At 40.5% G+C, this 22,293-nt stretch overlaps 1 protein-coding gene across 20 annotated transcripts in view; it reads right to left on the reverse strand.

The window, feature by feature from the left end:
- The window catches only part of PTPN5 (protein tyrosine phosphatase non-receptor type 5), a 91,056-nt gene that overhangs the window by 38,212 nt on the left and 30,551 nt on the right, over positions 1-22,293 (reverse strand). For 9 of the 20 annotated variants that reach the window (XM_054828821.1, XM_054828813.1, XM_054828823.1 and 6 more), the window contains 3 exons: positions 3,492-3,658; positions 2,461-2,580; positions 520-603 (listed from right to left, as the gene is read on the reverse strand). In XM_054828821.1, coding sequence (XP_054684796.1) covers positions 520-603; positions 2,461-2,580; positions 3,492-3,653 — 366 coding nt within the window. In that variant the 5' untranslated portion in view covers positions 3,654-3,658. Of the gene's footprint in view, positions 1-519; positions 604-2,460; positions 2,581-3,491; positions 4,135-22,293 lie in introns of those variants that run through there. The other 11 variants (XM_054828809.1, XM_054828810.1, XM_054828818.1 and 8 more) reach the window with 2 other exon arrangements.

Here is a 22,293-nt window from a genome sequence, read left to right on the forward strand (position 1 = left end):
AAACAATCAATGGAAAACTAATACACACTCCTCCTGCTTCCAAACAGCTGACAACTAACTAGATTAATTGTAGTCATGCCACTAATCCTGTTCTGCAGCCGGGGCACTGGCCTACATCTACAGGGGCATTACAATCATAAGTACACTGGTGCTCTGGAACAGCTCTTTCTGCCACTTAACTCAATGGATGCTCTGCAGACACTTCAAAAGGCAGCAATATTAGATGGTCCATTACTGGACCACATCCCCTCTATTTAAGTGAAAATAGTTTGCCCATCTGTGGATGGAAAGAATAAACCCCATCAGTGCAATTCCCAATTCATCAAGAAACTGAGTAAGGATAAGTGTAGTTGTGATTCCTCTATGTAAAGCAAGCAGATAATTATACAGAAATAGCCTCAAGGATGTTGCTTTACAATCAACTTGAGCATAACATCAACAACTTCGGGTAAATTAGATATCTTATAAAACCTCATTGAAAAACGGCACGAATATAGTTTGCACAGTATCACAACTTACCAGAGATCCTACAAGTAACAGTCCTAGGGAAGCTAAAGACAGTAGGATGTATGACACCACAATGCTCCCAATTCTAGTCAGGTCCTGGGAAACAACAGAATTGACAATGATTCATAAAGCATTTAGGGGCACAGTATAATGTCTGCATGCATGTTCTTGGTAAACTCTAGTCATCCTTGGAGCTCCCATGTGGATTTAGTCATGCCACGGACTCTTGTCCATGGAAAAGCCACCACCACCAACAGAAAAATGCTAAGCTTTGGAGAAGACTGAAATTGAAACCATTTTTAAGCCCCAGCACTTCAGAAGGTCTAAAAACCAGATTTCACTGTGAAGGCAAACAGGAAATCTGCGTCCTACCCTCATGCATCGCCAAAATTGAGATCTGGATCCACAAATCAATTTTGCAGCTTGGACCCATGTTTCATTGCCACAGTAAGTGTAATTTTATACTGTGGCAAAGGGCTTTGAAGAAAGTTTATTACTGTTCCCATGTTTGTGGGTCCTTACATACCACCCAGCCACAGACGACTTTTCTACATTTTCTACACATTCTGTGAAATACCATCAGCTTCATTCATAGCACTGGCAGTGAAATTCACTCCAATGTCTTAGTCATATTTAAGTAGTTTAGAGTTCAGCCCATGCTCAGTAGTAGGTGCAAAATCCAATTTTAATGGGCTTCAGTGGGCAAGGAATTTTACTCTCTGACCCACTAGTACAGCTAAAGAGAAACTCAAGAGTTAAAAGCTTTCACTTGCTTATTTTAATGTCAGAAGATTTCTTTGCCTTTACTGTTTTCAAGTCTAATTTTGCACTGTAAATAGTGCTATAATAAACAGTCCTCAAAGATATGCATGAACATCTGCACAGAGTCATACTCGGAGTGTTCTTGTAGTGCATTCTAGGAATCAGTTTCATCCACACTGAATGCTTATTTTAAGTCAAAAGCCTATAAATCAGGGATTATCTGTAAGAAACAATTTGTTAATGATTGACCCACTGCAAATAAGATACAGGCAAATCTCTATGAAGTGCTTTGTGCATAATAAACCCAACTGAGAAAGGCCAAAGAAAAAGTGCTTCTTTCAAATAAACAAAAGAGCAGGTGAACATGCAGTTCATAAACATTGTTAAATGAACACAGAAAACAGTCTCCTCTGTGCTTCAGCCACAAGAGGCACCGAGTCAAATTTCCTATTTGTACTGCATAGCCTCTGCTACAAAGATTATGTAGGATAAATCTAAACATCCTGATAGCAAATATATTTTGCCTGATTTTTGAAAGTAGCTGCTCACCATTTAATTAAGGTTCTGTCCACACTAGAGAAATCTGCACTGGGTATAATTACCCCAGTAATTTATCAGATGAATCATACTGGTATATATATCATTATGTCATGGTGAGAAGCTAAGCAATTTTACTGGGGTAGCTTTGTGGATATAATGGAATCTGTACACCTAGTACACCCAAGATACTTTTACTGCACAAAGATATGCTCTAAACACTCAACAAAAATAGAATTTTGTGACTGAGTATCTTGTGATTTGCACCCTTTATGTGGGTTGATCCATTCTTCCAGAATTTAAGCTTCTATCCATCCTAATAGATTAAGTTTCAGCTCTCCCTTTACTGTGGACTAAACCTTAGTGGGCTGATTCCTTATTGCTTTATTTCATTTGTAATCATTTGCACATTATGAAAAATCTGCTGTGCTGATTAACATCACAGCCAAAAATTCAGCCCTGTATCTTGAAGAAAAAATATGACTCTGTTTTCAGAAAACTCTTTTCGCCGTTTCAGGATGCACAAACAAAGCAGCAGTCACTATACCATACGAAGTATATGTGTATTTTTCTTTTAATCAGAAGAGGTATCAGAAGCACCACCCAGGGCTACTGACATCAATTACGTAAACAGAGAGGAGTACAGGGACTTACCTCCTCTTGAGCTGACCAAAACTGTTTAAATGGAGTAAGCAAGCAAGACAGCAGGTCAAAGGTGTTCTGAGCTGCTGGGATGGTCCCATAAGTGCTGTACCACAGCATCACGCAGAGAAGCTGTGCAATCAATCAGAAAATACATAACGAGCATCTCTTATTATACAAACATTCATTTTCATTTCAAGACTGCATAATTAACTAATTTAGTTCTCATTGATTTCATGTTGATCATCATTTTTCCTTTAAGAAGTCAGGTATTTTCTAGGCTGTAGCTTAACAAGAATAAAAAGACTGAAGGCTAAGTGCTCAGCTACCATTAACTAGATGTGTATCACTGAATTAAGCAAGCTTACTCTGATCTACACTAGTAGAAGGACTGCCCATGGTAGCCTGCACATTGAAAGAGCAACAGATACCTCTGACTTCTGTACTTTCAGCATCATTACTTTTAGACTAAAATTGGTAATTCAATGAACTTTGTATATTATAAAAAGACTATTAAGCCCTATTCTCATACTATGCAAAGCTCTCACAAATAGCCATGTTCACATAGGTATCCCTAAAAACAGACACACACAAACATGTACGTGTTGAAACATTTCATTTGAAACACTTAAGGTCACTGCACACATCACAGTTAAACTACAAAAGCAATAATGCTATATTTAACACCCTCACAGAGAGGTATACCCTCATCCCCGACCACGAAGGGCACACTGCAACTTTAAAGGATACACCTCCCAGTCCACTTTTTAACAAGCCAATTATTTACCCCCATACATATCAGCTACAGAAGATGGACTTGTTGGGAGATGGGTCATTTGCAGAGGGGCAGGGAACAGGATGGGAGTTTGGGACACCAAAAGGCAGGGGCTGTTTGCAAATCAAGGCTCTGATAGGTGGCTGCAGAGATGAGAGGACTGCAGCTAAGTTCATTGCTACATCTACAATGAATGAGGAAACCTCCCAAGCCAACAAAGCTTAAAAGAAGCATTCCAGCATTTCAAAGTGATGACAAGCTGCCTTACCAGTATCTGTGAGAGGACAAACAGATACATGCTGCCTCCAGGCATTAATCCATTCCACTGAGCAGCCCAACCAAGCGGTGCTGTTTTCTGGGAGGTTTTCAGGGACTGCTCCTTCCTCTTCAACTGTCCTTGCTGTCCTTCAGCTTCATCCATTGACTCCATAACAGCTGGATTGGAAAAACCTTCACGTGAAAACGACATGTGCAGGGAATGAATAGTATACAACCCTGCAGCCACCGCGGAGCCTGCAAGGGCTATTGTTTTCCTAGAGACCTCTCAGTTCTGCATCAGTAAGCGCGGCTCAGGATTGTGAGCGTCACACTCTATTAGTGCAGCTGTATTCACCTGCCTTCGTCAGAAAAAAGTGAGTGTGGGCGGATAAATTATTTTCCCTTTCTTTCCGGAGGTACAGATTCTGGGCTTTGTTGTTAATAAATTCTCATTTACATCACTGCACCTTTTCGTTTTCACTTTTTTAAAGGAACCATCTGTGCTATTTCCTAGGTCCACATTTCCCGGCTACGTGGTGGCAGAGAACCCATTTTGTCCCTCCCTGCCTCAATTTCTTTATTTCCCCTTATTTGTCTGCTTTGTCTAATTTGATTGTAAATTTCTGAGGTAGAGACTGTTTCATGACGTGTCTGAATAGTGCCCAAGGCCTCTGGATTTTGGCTGAGTGTCCTAAAGCACTAATAAAATAACTTTATTCTAATAACCTACTTCTTGTATGAATTCATACTCAAGAGCTATTTAATAATGTTGTAATGCTATTCCATTCAGTGGAAATATGCACTGGAGTGGCTAGTCCCTTAGTAACAGTATTTTGAACACAGTCTGTGTAGATATAAATTAATTTACAAGCTAAAAGGAGTGAAAGATCAGACCCATTTGATATAAGTATTACTGATTTACGTCTTTCTACATGAGGAAAGCACCAAGGCTGCTCTATGTACAACACTGTAGTCTTAAGCCTACCACAGCCACCTGTGCCCCAGGGCAAGGCCACATCATTGGCCTTTCTGTGGTTTGTTGCGGTCAAGTTTCTACAAAATGTTCCTCTCATCAGACATTTCTCTAAATATCTCACAACAGTAACTCTAAGTCAGATAAGCATCCGTGAACTAGCCACAGCTCTAATTAGGCAAATGAAACATAGGATCCATGTATCAGCTGAGGGTCTGGCCATTGGTACAGTAAGGATTCATGAAACTACCCCTTTCTGATTTTAAAAACACAAAAATGTGAGAGTGGACCGGAACATGAGATGCATTCTCCCACTCTGTGATTGCTCTCCCTCCCCCCACTGAAACAAACCTTAGGACATCCATCCCTGCACAAGAGAACAAGGTGTTTGGGAAATGCTGACAGCTTTCTCTACAAGGTTCTCCATTCCCACAGCTGCCCAGCAACAAGAGGGTCATCATTGTGTAACAACTGGGGAGACCCAGAGATAACACAAGAAGGAGCACCTGCAAGGTGCTACCAGGTACTTCCCCAGGAGCTCACATTACTGGTTTCTCATTTTCAAAGTATCTTCAGTCAGTTTATGACAGGTGGCCTCAACAGGGTTTGCTGGGTATAACTGGTTATATGTAATTATTTTCATTGTCTTTACACAGGTATTTCTCAGGAAGTATAGAAAACACATATATAGATAGACAGACATACATCCATGTATGTCACACCATAGGTATATGCTGAAATTAATTATTTGCCAGGAAGGACTCAGTACAGTAAACTGCATAAACACTGTCAAGATTTCATATTAAATACAGGTCAATAAAGAATGGAAAACTATGGAACTAAAAAGACAAAATCAGAAGCGTCAACAATCCCAGCCTGTATTTCTCACAGTGGTAGAACTTCCTTCACGTTCATGTATATGTGCTTAATGCTAGAAGATGACCGCTTGAAAAGAGCCTGATCTCAAGAGAGAAAAGTGCTACAGCCAGTAATCTGTGGTCCATGACACCACCCTCCCCAGGAAACACAGAGAGACCAGACACAGTCCCTGGTGTCCAGGAACACTGACCATATGCTAACACCTGACTTTTGATACCAAGCTACATAGAGCTGGACCCAAAGCTCTCCAGGAGGACAACACAGTGGCCACAATTAAGGCTGCCTAAATACTTTCAGTGCTGACCTTTGCTTTCTTTTTCTACAATGTGCTAAAACTTAATTGTTAAAGTTGAAAATTTTCAAGCTTCCAAACTGCTTCATGTCTCACTGGATTTGGACAAGAACTAAAGGGAAAACCGTTGTTAATGTTTGACTCTTTTTCCTTTTTCCTGCTGTTTTTGCAGGATGTTTATGCTCTGTGTCTTGGAATAGGAATTTGAAATTTAGCAGGGACAGAATCTTGATGTCAGAAATTATTTTTGCCATCCATGCAAAAAGACATGCACCTGTAGCTGAGAGATAAACCTTCAAAAATATCTTATTTACATATAGTTTATTATGGCTTGCTCCTAAAGTATCTAACCTTCCATTTTCACCAAGTATGTTTTAAGTCCTACTTTTCCTTTATCTGCATTGAATAATGCACCTCTATCCCTAAGAATGTCTAATGAACCTATTAACTGTTTTTCCAAATCCTCCCAACTCCTTTCTTGAATACCCCTCCCCAAAGCTCAAGATAAAATACACACAGAGCAGAACTAAAACATCTTTGAGAAGACAACCAGAACAAGGAGCTAGGGAACACATATTTCAACCTCAGCTTTCAACTGTTTTTATAAGTCATAATATTTCATACTTCAGAAAACCTTTTTTTTAACTGACCAAAAGCTCATGCACCTGCATTATGCAGCAGATAAACAGAATTTGTTTGTTTCATAACTGTTACAGCCTGATATTTTACAAGGTCACTTCTATCCAGGTTGGAAACAGACCCTTGACTCTAATATGACAATGTGAAGGCCACTTAACCACACGCCTCCTGCAACAAAGACGTCAAAGTTAGGGGACCGCTCTGTGTCTGTAACCATGGGGATCTATGCCTCTCCACAGGCCAGAAGCCCAATTCATGGCATTCCAGTGTTGTTTAGCAACAGCTGTACAATTGGAGGAGTCACATTCTCTTTCTTATGACTGTCCTATATGAGGGACAATAGACTACTTCTACTTTCAATTATTTTCACTGCATAAGGTAGAGATCTGGTCTATGGACCTAGGAGCCAAGGATTCCAGCTCTGCTGAATTGATCCAATTCAGCTGTTAAGAACAGGTGTTTTCAGTAATACAGTAAAAGAGGTCAAGAACAAAAATAATGGAGAACTGTCTGAATTCATATGTATCAACGTATAGATTAAGATTCATGTCTTGCATATGCAAAGAAAGTGCCTTGGATTAAAGTCCACTCAAAAATTTGCTACTCCAAATCACAAAAGATTATGTTTTAACAAACATAATGATGCCCACCTAGGGTTCTGTATTGATTTAACTATATCAGCTTTAAACAATACTTCAGTTACCATTCACACTTCATCTTGCAATCCTATATTCCTGTATTATTTGCCCTAATGGGCCCTAGTTTATTTCAGTGCACGAATTAGGTAATAAATGAGACATCAGTAAAGTTTTCTTGTGTCAAGGTCAGTGCAAAGGTCTTGAGACAGCTGCCAATGATGACTACATCCAGGAGAAGAGAATTAAGCCTCTCCTCTGCTAGTGATTTGATGGGCAGTGAAAGCTACCCATCCATGTGATATCCTCCTGAATTTCTGCATCATGGAGATTGGGATTTAAGTTCCACAAGTACTTTTGCTTTGATGCAAGGCTATGCTTGCTAGAAAAAAAACCTTTGGCAGAAGAATTAAAAGGTCTCTGACATCTGTAGCAGCCATATGACTTGATAAAGCAACTTGAAATTTCAAAACAGCACCTTAAACATAACCTCATCCTTGCTGTTCAGGGAAAGGAACTTTATGGATCAAACCAGTGATCCATTCATCCTGTATTCTTTTCTTAAATGTGGCCACCAGTACAAGCTGCCAAAAAATAAATGGCACAACACTTTGCTGTGGAATAATCTATACAGAGAAACATCTCTGTCCACTCACAAGGTAACGGCTGGCTTTTGTAACTCAGACAATGCCCATTTTAAAAGCCCTGTGCCTCCATCTCTTCTTCTGACTTCATATGTGGGTACATAAAGGGCAGAAGACTAAAATAAGAATACCTATATACACTCTCAGAAAAACCTGTGCTTAAGAGTACAAGACTTAACTGAAACAGTAAAAGTACTAATTGTAAGTCAGTCAACAATGCCTTTCAGTAACAAACATGCCATGATCCAATCCAATGCTGCTGTGGGCGAAGCATCAGCAGCTCTGCAACTCAACCGATAAATACTTAGAGCCTTCAGAGAAAAACAAAACAAACCCCAACCCTCCAATACCATGTATCCTGGCTGTATTTCCTCATGAAGTTAGCACTTTAAAAGGAGCTTGTGTCATCCCTTGGGCACGGGTGCTAATGCTTAAGCAATTGACACAGCTCCATGGGCAGACTTAATTTAACAATGTATGTTTGGGATGAAAAAAGACTTTTTCCTTACCAAAATTATTTTTTAAATAGAAATAAAATGTACCCCAGCAGTGAAACTATAGTGCTTATACAGTTATTAGACTTTTGTTTACATCTATCACTCTGTATCTGTGGGAATTACGCTTCTGGAGGATTGGGTGGTACTGCCTTTTCACTGGAAAATACAAATTTTGTTAACAGTGGCTTCTTTTTCATTCATGGTAGAATCCTCAAGCTCTGTGGAACTACCTGCCAGACACACAAGATAGGCAAGAAAAACAGGCCTCACCTGTTCTGCCAGCTCACAGGCTGCAGCAGTCAACACCTCACAGCAGCTCAGCTGCATTGTCCCATATTTGTTTTACATGCATAGAGATCCACATCCTTCTGAAGTCATCTGTATCTTCATTATGACTGTGCATGGCAAGAATTTATAGGAAGGGGCCACAGTGTGGAAGCATTGCAAAGTATGAACGTGCCAGCAATACTTTGCATCCATCAAGATTACCAACACTTCAGAGTCCTAAATCCACGTATAGCCTCTACATCTTCAGACATCAGAATGCAACTGCCTACTAAAATCATTGTCTTCAACCTCCATCTAACTGCTAGGGACACCTGCTATTGATTAGAGAACAGTAGATGAATGTATACTACTGATATGGGTCTGCAAATCAATTGCTTATTTTCACATGCACCTGAATTGTATATACAGGACATAGCCCTGGCATTGTACTTCACATATCTAGTCAAGACCTTGTTAAATCTGCAGGTCATAAGACACACTGATTGCAGGCAAGTCCAGATGCAGGCAAGACACATCAAAACTGAATGAGCTTCCTCAGAGTGCACATGAGCAAGAGGTAGCTTGTGTTGGAGGGTAAAAAGACAGCTCATCTAATCAAAGAGTGGAGCTTTAGGAGAAAGGTATTGGCTGAGAAGACATTCTCTTTTCACTATTCTACAACTCAGAAACTTTTACTGAACTTCTTTATAACCAACCAACCTCAGATATTAAGGAGCTAAATGTAATGGCAGAAGCTGCATCTGTTTACAGATGGATACAATTCACCACCTCGGAAAGTCTGCTTTTTCTTGATGCTCTCTGCACTCCTAACTCATCCGACAAGTTATTACACTCAAGATCTAATGAGTTGTGTTGAAAGCTGGGAACACCATTTCCAACACTTACTGTTATCCTAACAATGCATGTCTTTCTCTCTGGCTCCTCCTTTTTTTTTTTTTTTTAACCTTCCCAGTCATAATATGGTACTGACTACTGCTACTTGATCCCTGACCTGGTCTGTTCACAAGATTTCGATACATTTACCTTTTCCAAATTGCTGAATAAAACATTGATTGGGAGGACAGCATCTAGTCCCTAAAAGTATCCAGATTAAGAGCTGCAAAGAAAAACATTCCCAAATACACCCTACAGCTACCTACTACTGCCTGACTGGAGATAGAAGGGATTTACAACAATGTAATCGCCTCAATACTTCCAATTCCACTCTGGAAAAAGTCCAAGTTTTAGCTGCCAAGAACTTGTGCTTGGTAGATCTTGCATTTGTAATACAAAACCACATAGGGAGCTACTTCAGAAGATAGCAGGCAGCTTAATTCAAACACTAGCAAGAACCCAGACCAATCCACATATCCCACTAAATTTACCACTAAACACAGCAAGGCACCAAAGCAATTCTAAAATCACTTTGGTATCTAACTGGAAGCCAGTTACATTTATCCAGCGGTCCTTCGCAGGACTGCAAACTGTAACTGCAGACTTCGTTCTCCTCTCCATGTAACAGAGCTTAAAGAAGAAATAAGCCTGACATACCATTAATCCAAGTAAGAGGTCCAAGCAACTGTAACTAACATCTCTGACACATTAGAGGAATGGAAAACTCTTCACCAAGATTCAGTCTACATACCAGCAATGTGGTTGTCAGTCTCCTATATTACTTACTCTGAGATGAAATCCAGCTTACAATTTCTAATGCTTTCAGTTTGCACTGTCTATCTACCCCAGACCCTAAGAATTAGCTGGGCCAATGTACAGGTATTCGTAGCTGTGTGGGAAACAACTGAAATTTGTAACATTCCAGGATTCTATTTGGGAAAGCTGAATGTTTTTACGAAAACAATCACACTGGAAGTAGCCAAGAACATTCGTATTTAATTCATTCTGATTCCTGAGCTGACATGCCCATCAAGAGGAATGCTGCTGCTCAAGAGCTTTCAAGTGACACTGTTTCAGGCTCTCTGAAGGTTCAAGAGAACACCACCTCAAACATTTTTTTTTTTTTTTTTGGTGGTGGTGGGTTTTCTTGCATGTTATCTACATCAGCTCATCTGAAAGACCAAACTCTGAAAAATTTGGTGACAATGCACACTACAGCTTATAAACTGAACTTTTAGTAAGTATGACCACTGATTTCAAGTGTCTACCTGCTGTTGCTTAGTCTACAGAGAAAAATCTGCTTCAGTCCTCCCTTTTGAAAGAAAAACACAGCAACTAATACTAAAATACCACAACTTTTTGCATCATTACAAAACTGCTCAGAAAGACACTGCAATGGCCCCTCCCTGAGTAAAAAAAAAAGGTTAATTTACCCTTGTGCGACTGAGGACAACCCACAAATACCATCAGTTTTCCTTTGCACTTGCTTGTCTGCGAGTGGCAGCTAGCATGTTTAAATACAGCAGCCTCAATGTGAGAAAGGCAAATGTTCTCTGTAGAGTTCCTGAAACAACAGTGCAGAGAGGGAAATGGGTGTCATCTACTAGCCAGGAAAAGCACTGGAGACCTGCACTTTTCAAGCTCAGCTGGTAGAGTCTGGCAGCTGCTTAAGCCAAGTTCTGATTACCAAAATGCACCAAGAGAAAAAGAAAGCAAGGAGGAAAGTCATGCAGAAAATCTATGAGCAAGCCAGGCAGCGAACTGAGGTCTATGTATTTCTAGTCCAATGCTTCTCCCCTTTCGCTGGCAACATTTTTAACAAAATGGAGATGAAACTTTCCTCTCTACTGGAAATAAGTTCTGCTGAAAAGAATATACAGCCCCTTCTCCCTGCTGGTGGGCTACATAGTTCCATCCATAAATGGCCTATTCTCATCTCTGAGGGAACTGGAGCCTGGTGCCAGAGTGTGCGAGGAGAATAGTTGCCTTTCCACTCAGCAGCTCCCCGCTGAACTGCTGAGTCACACGTTTTCTCTGCATTCATTTTCACACTGCTCCCACTCAGTCCACCTGCCACTTCATCTGGGATGGGTAGGAGGAGAGAAAGAGAGGTGAAGTCAGATAAAAATGTTCATGTTCACCCAAGACCATTATTATGATAGTGCAGGGTCACATATAAAAGCAAGCCTGCAAGCTGCTAGAGAGGGGGAGAGAAGAGAAATATCAGATTGCGAACAAGTTTCAAACCTCATCTGATTCCAAATCAGTCACTGATGTCATGTGCTTGCTGATACGTTCTGCAAATTTCAGGCTTCAGACCAGGCCTTGAGGTTTCCTTCTTTTCTGTGATTTAGAAGAGCTTTCAAGCTGCTGTGATTTTTTTCAGGAGTCCAAGAGGTACTGTGTGGTAACTGACTGGCTGTCACAGAGAAGCGTCACAATGGTAAGTGCCAATACCGTCTAGATAGATACCAGTTCCTAAGGGCATCTTCAGCTGAGTTGCTGCAGTGGAAATGTCCACCACCCCCAACTTTCATCATTCAAGAAGCTGAAGAAAAAATCTTGGTCATTTTCTTGCAGCTTCCATAAAACCCAAATGTAACAGGAGCCAACATCTCCTACTACCTATTAAATTCTTATGTAGAAAAGGGACTCTGCTATCAGTGATGGATACATGTTTATCATGCTTATAGTGGGTCCAGATTATTCTTAGGTTAGGCTGTACATATGGAATTACATTTAATTAAATTATCAAGGTAGTAATTTTTTTTCTGTAATTAGATTTCTGGACAGTACAGTTTATAGGTCATGAAAAAAGAAAATCCCTAGAAGCTTCCTAGTTTACTAAATCAATGATCTGAAAAAGCACTTCTGAAACTGACTTTCCAACTAAACCAGGACAACCGTGATTAATTTTCAGACTAATTCTTAACCTACTGTTAGTATTCAGTAGAAAACTGGAGGCTTGTTAGGAACTAACTAAGGATTTTGTTTTATTAAGCAGAACTAACAATTCAAAAAAGTAAGCCTGTTTTTCCCTGTGAGAAAGAGTCTGTTCTTAGGTAATGTTCAGCCTTGCTTCTTAGTAATTCTTCTGGTGCAAGTCTGTTTGCTTGAAAACGTGCTTGGGCTGTACAGGCCTCAAGTGCAAAGACAAAACCCAGTCTGAGAAGAGCTTAGTGACATCACATTAACATGCTTTTCCATATCAACTTCCACTCCTCACCTCCTAGTACGGCTCAGCATCACGTTGTTCAAGAAATAGTTAATGAAAAAATATAACTGCAGGGGAAAAGAAATATGGGAAAGAAAAAAGCAAAACTCAAAACCTTCTCAACATTCCCTGTCTCCACACAGGGTTTTTTTTTTGTTCCAAATAATCAGAAGTACAAGACAGGACTCAGGTCTATGAAGTCATCCTTGAAGAGGGAAGGATGCAGCCTGCCACCAGAGACTGTTTCACTGAAGGATGAGACTGGGAGACTTTGTTTGAGCTGCCATCAAACTCTTCCATCCTGGAAGAAACCAGATGCTCAAGACAACACTCCTCCCAGACCTGAGTCCTACACAGTGCTATTGGCTACTAAATATACCTAGCCCTTCTAAGTAAGAGAGAAAATAACTTATCTGACCATCTCACCAAATCTCCAGTCCATAATTCTTCCTGTGAAACAGAGTTGCAAGGACAAAGCAGCTCACCATATACTTGGCTGACACCACTCTAGATCAGGTGTAAGCCTCACTTACATGGGAGCAAGACGATGACAATCATCAGGCTCTCTGCTCTAGAAAGACAGGCTTCCTAGTTCAGCAAAGATGAACTGCTAGGAGCCATCAGAAGCAGTAAGGGACTGTCAAATAAAGCAACCGTATGGGAAGTATACGGTAGCTACTGTATCATCTGCTGGGGCCCAATTCTCCTCCAATGCTTGTTATAAACTTCTATGTCTCTACTAATAATGAGGGAGTTGCTCTTAATTTCCAATGCAAGATTAGTTATGCCCTTGTCCACATATAAATTGTAGTCCCACTATTAAATCAAATACACAAGAGGTTTATTCTTAATGGCTCTACTAATGCTTACAGGCCTTAAACACAAGTCCTGTTTCCTTTTCTTCTGCAAAACATGTCAAGTTAAAGGGTATGCTATTTCTCATGGCAGCTAGGGCACCTACAGCAGTGTTTGCTTCAAAACAATTAAAATATTAAACATAGTGTCAAATTACAGCTCTTAAAAAGTGAATGCAGACCTTCAGCGGGCAGACGGTGAATATTAACTTCTATCACACCCACACATAATTAGCATTTGCCATCTTTCAATCAGGGCCCTATTCAAAGCTGGGGGGTTTTTTTGCGCAAAGCTTTCTCCTCCTTTCCTATTAAACCCCTTAGAGAAGGTCCATCTGATTACCGCTTAACAGTTAGATGCATTTTTTTTCTTTTTTTTATAAAGAATACATTTCTTTGTTATGCTGTTTTCTTTAGTGAAAGTTTTCAAGTGTCTACTGAAAATTTTGGAGGTGCCGTGAGCTTTTGTAAACAGACTGCAAGTTGACCTTCAGTGGAGTTGGTTGTCCCAAATTATTCCCAGCCTGCAAACTCCCTTTAATGCTGAAAATGGAAACCCACAAAGCAGCTCTGTAATTCCACAGTTAAAGAGCTACGGCTTTGACTGCTCATGAATCAGCCTTGCACAGACAACATAGCCAGGGAGAACTGTCAACAGTACAACAACGATGCAGATTGAGATGTAGATGGTTGAATTCTCTTTCTGAAACAGGATAGCCAACCCTTCCCTCCCAAACCCAAATTATAATTTTTGTGCCTTTAACTACAGGATATACTTAAAAGTGCTTGAATGCATAATCAAAAAATAGCAGCAGTAATTTAAAACCAGTCAAATGGCCTCTGTGATACAAGAGAGAATCTCACAATTAAAATAAATAAGCACATTCTGGTTTCATGCACCTTTTAAAGTATTTACTAGTCATACTACTATCATCTGAGTTGGTGTTAGCACACTTGTATTCCTTGAAAAAAAAGCAAATTTCTTCTCATAAATGAATAACCTCTACAGTTCTAATGCTAATAGCATTGTGTGTTTCTAATTTCTCTTCAGTGACTTACTAGCCTGGTGTCCTGTAGCTATTAAATCTGCTTTCTGCTCTGGTGGATGAGAGGATTTGGACCTTGAAGCAGATGGGTGACACACTGGCTTCCTGCCAGGTTCAAATGTGAACACTGTGAAGTCATTCATTTGGCTATAGCCTGCTTTACTAAGTGACTACAATTTTATGCCCTGGAGCCTTTGGTAAAAACATTTAGGAAAGCCGCTATCACATTCAACATTTATTTCAAAGACATTCTCTTTCCTGAGCAAAGTAAATTATATCAAGACCAGTCTCAACAATCATCTTCAGCCACAAACCTGATACATGCCTCAAGGGTACTATCCCAAGTGTGTTTCACTTTCTTTCATGCATTTAAAATGGCTATGTTTGCACTGCCTGGCTTCCTCAGAAAGCAATGGTATCATTCAGATACTATAATTTAGGCTCCAGAATAAGCAGTCATTACAGGTAAGGGTGTGGACATCTAGAAACAGTATGTCCACACTTAATTTTATCTCTGTACTAGATTACTATTTCCACCCAGAGCTACTCCATTATGGGCCCAAATGCAAAGCCTGCACAATTAAATATCACTGCTTCCAGTTCAGTGCTCTGCTACCTCTGTAACTGCAGTCCCTTCATGTTAGGGGTATTCTTAGATTATTAAAATGTGATAATTATAATGCTCACATTAATCTCTCCTTCTCCCTAGCTAAGCACATAGCAGCACAAAAAGTGAACAGTGCATGTAGAGGAAGGCAACAGTCCATTTTGTTTACTTGTGTCTATTCTATATGGGTTCCTATACTGTCTGTGCTCATCAACATGAATACACAGCTTTACAAAGTGAACTAAAAAAACCACAACAGCTTGCCTTCTCATCCTCTTCCCAGTGAGGGAACATGCACAGAGCAATGTTTTGTCTAGATAGATAAGCAGCCATACACAAGTTGTTACGGATCTATGTCAGAGAAGGTGAGACGAAAAAAGCATACTGATGATGAGCTTTGCAATTATTTTGGGAGGATTTTGCACCACTTGCCTACAGTCATGAACTTTACTCTACAAAACAATCCAAAGAAACAAACCTCTCATGGATACATGCATCCCAAGGCTCCACCTCATCTGTGGTGACTGTACCTCATGCCACACAGCCTCATGCTTAATAATAATAATTACAACCTTAGCAAGAGCTGACATTAATCAGCAGGTCCACAAGGTGGTAAGCAGTTCTTTGGAGACATCATTTTAGATCCTGAATCAGCATAGCATTTCTACTTCTGGCTTCAGGGCCAGCGTGGTATCAGCTAGCCCAGGGATTTTTGTTCTGTACTCCAGCAAACAGTGCGGAAATGCTCTTCGATACTTTAGACCAAGTCCATTCTGGAGAGGAGTTGAGTATGAACTGATGTTACATGGAAGGAGGTAGCAGGTATGCTGCATTTGTGGTAGGCAGAGCCACCAAAGAGGTACACTTAAAACCTCCCATTGCTACAGGTATAAAAGGTCTCACAGTATCTGCTATTCTGAGGATAAAAAGACAGCAAGTTATTTTACCACCTCATCTACGCAACACGAATTGAGGCTATTCAAAAACATTGTTTTCTCAGTCCTTGATTAAAGCATTTCTTCCTTTTCAGGAGCTCCTCATTTAATAACATTTATAATTCAGGTCACCGCAAAGGCACCACACATATCCTTATAGACTCCGAGTTGCCCCACTGTTCTGTCTCCATGTTAAAACACTGCTGTGTATATAATATATTTTGAAATACGGGTAGTCAATTGCCTTCCACAGTTTGTTCCTCATGAAGAGTGGCTGACAGTATGTGTCAAGGGAAAGCAAAATTTCATCCACACAGCTATATTCCTGCTATGCTATCCAGAACACTTCATCTGCTTTAAGAGGAGACGCCAAATGCCTCATACCAAGTCTCCTCCCACACCGAGGTATACACTTGACTTCAATATGAAGAAGTTAAACCTGCACCGAGTAATCTTGTAAATCTCATTCTTAGCTTCTAAGGACCAATGCAGTGCTTTCAAACCCACCCCACCTCTGTCCTCCTCCACAGGGGCTAGATTCTACTAAAAGATTTTTTCCTTGCACCCCTCAACTCCCAGTGACAAATGTGTAACACATTCTCTTGGTCCTTCTTCCTGAAGATAGCATTAATTATGCTGGGAAGATCATAAACAGAACAGACAAGAGCAAGCTACATTTTATGCATGGCCCAGGTAGAAGCACTGTGATCTATTTCAGATATGCTGAACAGAGATGCAAAAGACAAAAGATTAATCAAGGAAATATCAAGTCCTACTTTTGGGGGATAATTACAACATTATAGTCTATCCTTTCATCTCTACAGATCTTGAAGTGGTTTTACCAACTGAAAAAACATAGCATCACCAAATCCATACATGCATCCAATAGGAACAGCACTATAGTAGCATGCAGAAAACCCTCAAGAACAAAGGAAACTTCACCTAAGAGCTGTTGCACAAGCGTTTTCCCCCATGGAAAAAAGCACAGGCTCTTCAATGTCCTAGCAAAGGACATTCAGAACCTGCCAGTACCAGTGAGCACATGGCAGTACGGTGAGCACCCGGGGTGCTAAAATGGGCCATTTTGAGAGCCCCGGCATGAACACGACAAAGAAAAATAACCCATTCTGAAGAAGCTTTCTATATTTATCTTTGTCTCCCACAGAAGGCATACAAAATGGAAGGCATTTAGTGTCTTTCAGGAGTGCCATCCCTCTTCCTGAAAGCCTGCAAAATTGGTCAGATGAAACTTTTACCTATTTTAGCAGGAATGTTGTCTGTGTAAGAAGTTAGGACCAAGCCTTGCAGCCTAATCACCTCCCCTCCTCTTCCTGGGCTCAGAAGTAAGAGACCTTTTTAACATATATATAAGGAAAACCAAAAGTATTCAAACTGCTAAAGACTTTGCAAAGTGGCAACTTTGGACTGTCATTTGAAGGTCAGTCTCCAACAAACAGTATTTATCTGCCTATTGTCAAACAACTGCTGGAGCAGAAAGGAGTTTTAATAGAGTATGTTAGTTAATTAAATCTGGAACGTTAATGGGTTTTTCATAACACTGTGGCATTGTATCTATGAAAAGCAATGAAAAAATGGTTCTATTTAAAAGTGGTAATAGCTGTAGTCTTTGAACATATGCTTAATGAATAAATCTGTTAGGAAAAAAGGCCTGTGTGTATTGGAGGGGGGTAGTATGTTTGTTCTCACTTAAAGCGTGCCATGATGGCAATCATCAACAGCAAATGGCCTCTATTGTCAGGACTAAATAAAATTCCATTTGGCCATTCACTTTCAGGTGAAATTGCTTTTTTCTTTTAAATAACATACTCTTTTAGCTAAACAGCTGAGTTGAAAATAAAGCAATGCCAGATTCATGTTATTAAGGACACCTGATAAGCATTCACGCTCCTTGGTAGGTGCGAAGAACCACAATATAGTAATATCCAGGCAGCTTGCTACCACAGCATGGGGTGCAGCATGCAAGAAGCCAAATAGACTACAGTGAAGAGGCATTCATTCAGATCCCATGGTGAGAACAGTCTAACAACCCAGTGCTAGCACATATCGTAGTGGTGGGTGCAATTTCAGGGATGAAATTATACAGAATACAGTGCAACACAAAACCTGAACAGAATAGACTATTTAAAGCTTAGATGACAACCAGAAAGCTATGATGGCAAAGCACATGAGAACAAACTCAATCTATTGGGTTTCCATTTCCATGAGCATGTGGATGAATTTAATCAGCTGGTTGATTTGCTTGTGAAATCAAAATACCAATTTCTTATGCTGGGAAATAAGTATGGAAAATACCCAGAAGTTAAGCCATAGCTGGCTGGGTATTTTTAAAGGAAGCTTGACAGATGTTGCTAAAATGCACCCCAAAAAAGTCACATGTGTCAATATTTAATGAACTCCTGTTCTCCCAAAAGCTCTTCTCATGGAGTGCCAGAATCTCTCCTTTCTCCACTAAGTCTTAGAGCTGAAGACGCCTCTGAATGTTCCTGAGGAAGGTTCACCAAGACAGACTCCCCTTCCTGTTCTCTCCCCCAACAACACGCTTGAACATGGCTCTTTTTTGCAACGTAGCCAGATCTCAATTGGAAGGCTCATCTTGTGGTGAAGGGGCCACGGGGAACTCCCAGGTTGCATTCCATCAGATTATTTCCTAGAGCAACACTGCAGTTGGAAATCTAACAACCAGGTGAGACCATGCCATGATCACCTCTGCTTTGACAACTCTTTTCAGGCAGCAGGGTTGGGAGAATGCTTCTCACTGCTTTTGGACAGCTGATCATGACTCAATGCCTGCTCTCCATCAGCTTTGCAGTCCCTCCTCTTTCCTTTAAGAACTCTTCCCTGTGAACATGCAGAGCAGATCCAGATTAACAAAGATCAGAGATCATGAGTAGGAGGAAAGAGATAAGATGCACAAAGATAAAGTAAATCTCAGGTTCCCAAGACTTCTTTTCTGAGAGGGAACTGTGATAAAATGAAGAAAACATTCTATCATTAAAACCTCTAATTCTTGGGGATGGTATTCCCCTCCCACCCTCTTCTTAATGCTATCGTTACTGAAATACTTTTTTCATTGAGGTTTCTTGCATTTTCCCATGGTGACAAAGATGTCACCAGCAAGCATTAAGTGAAGCATGAAACCTCAATCTGCAGACTGGTAAGGCAGAGGTTTAGGAAGCACGGTTTCCAAAAAAGCAGTAGAGGTTTGAAACACTGTGACAACAGATATTAGACTTCCAAAGGGTGGCTTGCTTCAGCAAAAAACCCCACTTTATAATATTGTTGCAAACAGACACATGTCAGCAAGGTTCTGTTGTCAAAAATTACTAGCATTTTCACCATTTTCTGCTTATTTCAGCATTTAGTTACATGATTAGTTTGTCCATTAATCGACCAGCTAGTCCACCAACCCAAACAGTGACCATGAGGCACACACAAAATTTGCTATGTAACAATGTGCCCAATTCAAAACACTGCACTGTTTTGGATCCTACATCCCTGAAATAGGTCCTTTGGTATTTTTTTACCTCTAAAATGTCTGTTCTATGACATTAAACCAGGTTCTACAAAAACACTTTCATCGGGTAACATGAAAGATGAAAGATATGGTAGACAATGGACTAGCAGCAACAAGCACAGAAAGGAGAAGATAAAACAAAGGTGACAAAAGTGACAAAAGAAGGTGTGAGTATGTTTGAGAATAATGGAAATGAGAATATCTGATGAGAGAAGAGATGAAAGAAGGAAAATAAATACAAGGCCATAGAAGAGAAGCCCACAGGAGGAGGAGGAGTGTGAAAGCCTGGCAGAAGGACTCAGTGGAGACTAAAAACAGCGTCTGGCAGTAGCTCAAATCAAACAAGGCAGCATATGCAAGAAGTGCAGTACACTGAAAACTTCCTCTTGAGGATTAAGTAACCTAAAAGTTAGGGTAGAAAGTGTTCCCCCTCTCTCCGCTGGAATACCTTGCTCTGAACTCTGAAGCAGGAAAAAAACCAGTTAAACCTTTCTGTGATTGTCATTTCCCAATTGCCACTGTGAGCTCTTCATGGAAATTTTCAAAGGCAAAGCTGCACAAGTCAGACATTGATTTTGATTCATTTTTCTAGTGGGAAACATGATGGTGGGTACCTCCTCACTAAAAGATTTAGAGCATCAAAAGACCACATTTTCAAAAGGTGTAGGGAAATTTTCAAAATCCCCAATCCAGCCAGATAGGACTCTCATTCTATTGAAACAACTTTAATCGTTTTTCAGGAGATGGGCCTTAGTTCCATTTTCAAAAGCAGCTTAAAAATACGGAGTCTATTTCACACTGAAAGAGAATGAGACAATAATGCACAGTTGCTTTTGAAACTGAGACTGGCATGCTTTTCAAACTGCTGCATACCATATGCTTTTGCTTCCTTTAATTGTGTGTTTACAAATACAGTACACAAATGCATGTCTGTTTGTCATTCACAATTAAGGAAACACAGGTGCAGTTGTGAGAACTGATAGGGAACTAACACTTAAAGGAAATGGCAGGACCATTAACTAGCTTAAGCCACATATCTAGTAATCTTAACCCTTGATGTTTTAACAAGAACTAGCGTAAGGAAGGGTCAAGATGACCCTTCGCTCTGCTTGCATTTTTGTAACCAATCACAAGATAAGGAGGTAGTAAATCAGAATGGAATGAACACGGAGGATTCTCTGCTAATTAGGAACCAGTCTGAGTAAGTTTTGTGGTGAAGGTGAAAAGTGCACAGTGAGGAAGACATACAGCCTTCATCCCTGAGACCCCGGCCCACGACCACCAAGAGGCACTGCGCGTGCGCAGCTGAGAGGAGTTAAAGGTGGAGACAATGGAAATGAACTCATTGTAATAAGACCGCCTTTCCACGGAAAGATCATGAATATGTATAGGTGCTTTTTGAATATGTAACATTCTATCATATAAAATTCAAAGGGAATTGCTGCAAGGCGCGCACGATTTTGGTGGGACAACCCCCCGTGCTGCCCAGCGCTGAATAAACATACCTACTTTACAACTTCACAGGTTGTGGAGTCTGTTTTCCGTGCGTCAGAACATCAAGTACAACAAACTGGGCAGTCTGAGGACAGCCCATCATTCCAGGTTTTAAACTGCAGCGATGTTTATGATATTTGCACCTGCACAAAACCTAAAGTCACATGTGGGGAAGTATTACAGCACTAGCCAGGGCCTAATATAATCTCAGTTCTGTCAGCTCCCACAGGGGTGGAACATGGCCTCACAGGTAGACATGCCAAGCCAAGAAATGCTATTTCAGGAATAGCCCACCATGTGCCACCTGCTTTTTGTCATGATGCATGAGCATGGGCTGCTGCATCTAACTGCACAGCAGGAACAAACTATAACCATGATTCTTGCCCCCTGTGACCATCCAGAACAGGGTTGTAACGGGAGTTTGCTGTTGCTCTCTTCAGGTCCATAGTCCATACACCCACATTTCCTTCATCAGAAATCAGGAAAAAAGAGACAGAAAGATGATGCCACCCAGATCTCACTCTAACACAGATAAAGCACATGGTCAGATGTATCTTCTGTGACAGTCCCTACTGTTGAAGATCAAGCTTAAAAGGTGGGAGCTAAGTATACAGAGGCAAGAGCACATGAGGGGAAGACTGTCTTAATATGAATGGTGAAAGAAAAACTGACAGAACACTCCTGAATAATTCTTGGAGGAGAGTGACAGCCCAGAGATACTGTTTTGCTGCCTGTATAGTAGTGGATAGACAGTAGAATGTACTTTTACCTTGGCATTAGGATCCCAATCTTCCTGGGGACTGCCAGAAACTGTCTTAAAAAAAACAAACTCTGTGTAAAAAGTGATAGGACAAGAGGAAATGGCCTCAAGTTGCACCAGGGGAGTTTTAGATTGGATATTAGGAAAAATTTCTTCACTGAAAGAGTTATCAAGCACTGGAACAGGCTGCCCAGGGAAGCGGTTGAGTCACCATCCCTGGTGGTATTTAAAAGACACGTAGATGTGGCGCATAGGGACATGGTTTAGTGGTTGGACTTGGCAGTGTCAGGTTAGTGGTTGGACTTGATGATCTTAAAGGTCTTTTTGAACCAAAACAATTCTATGATTCTATCTACCTTTGAAATACAGCTGCCTACTTCTGCTAGCACTTTTGGGTCATACCATATTAAGTACGCCTCAATGTCCTGTCAAGGTATGCTCATGATTCTTGATAAAGCTTTAAACTTTTCATGTGACATTCTTGTATTAAGGTCCAAAGACTGAAATCAAAACAAATAATTGGTGAGGTCAAATGAATATGAGTATGTGAGCCAAAACTCAGGTGCATTCCACTTCATTTAGTTATTTTTTTCATTGCAAGCACAGTACAGCATTATCAAGCAAACAAGAGGCAGCTTCATCTTATC

This window comes from Grus americana, chromosome 5, assembly GCF_028858705.1.
Source record: "Grus americana isolate bGruAme1 chromosome 5, bGruAme1.mat, whole genome shotgun sequence".
Lineage (NCBI taxonomy): Eukaryota > Metazoa > Chordata > Aves > Gruiformes > Gruidae > Grus > Grus americana.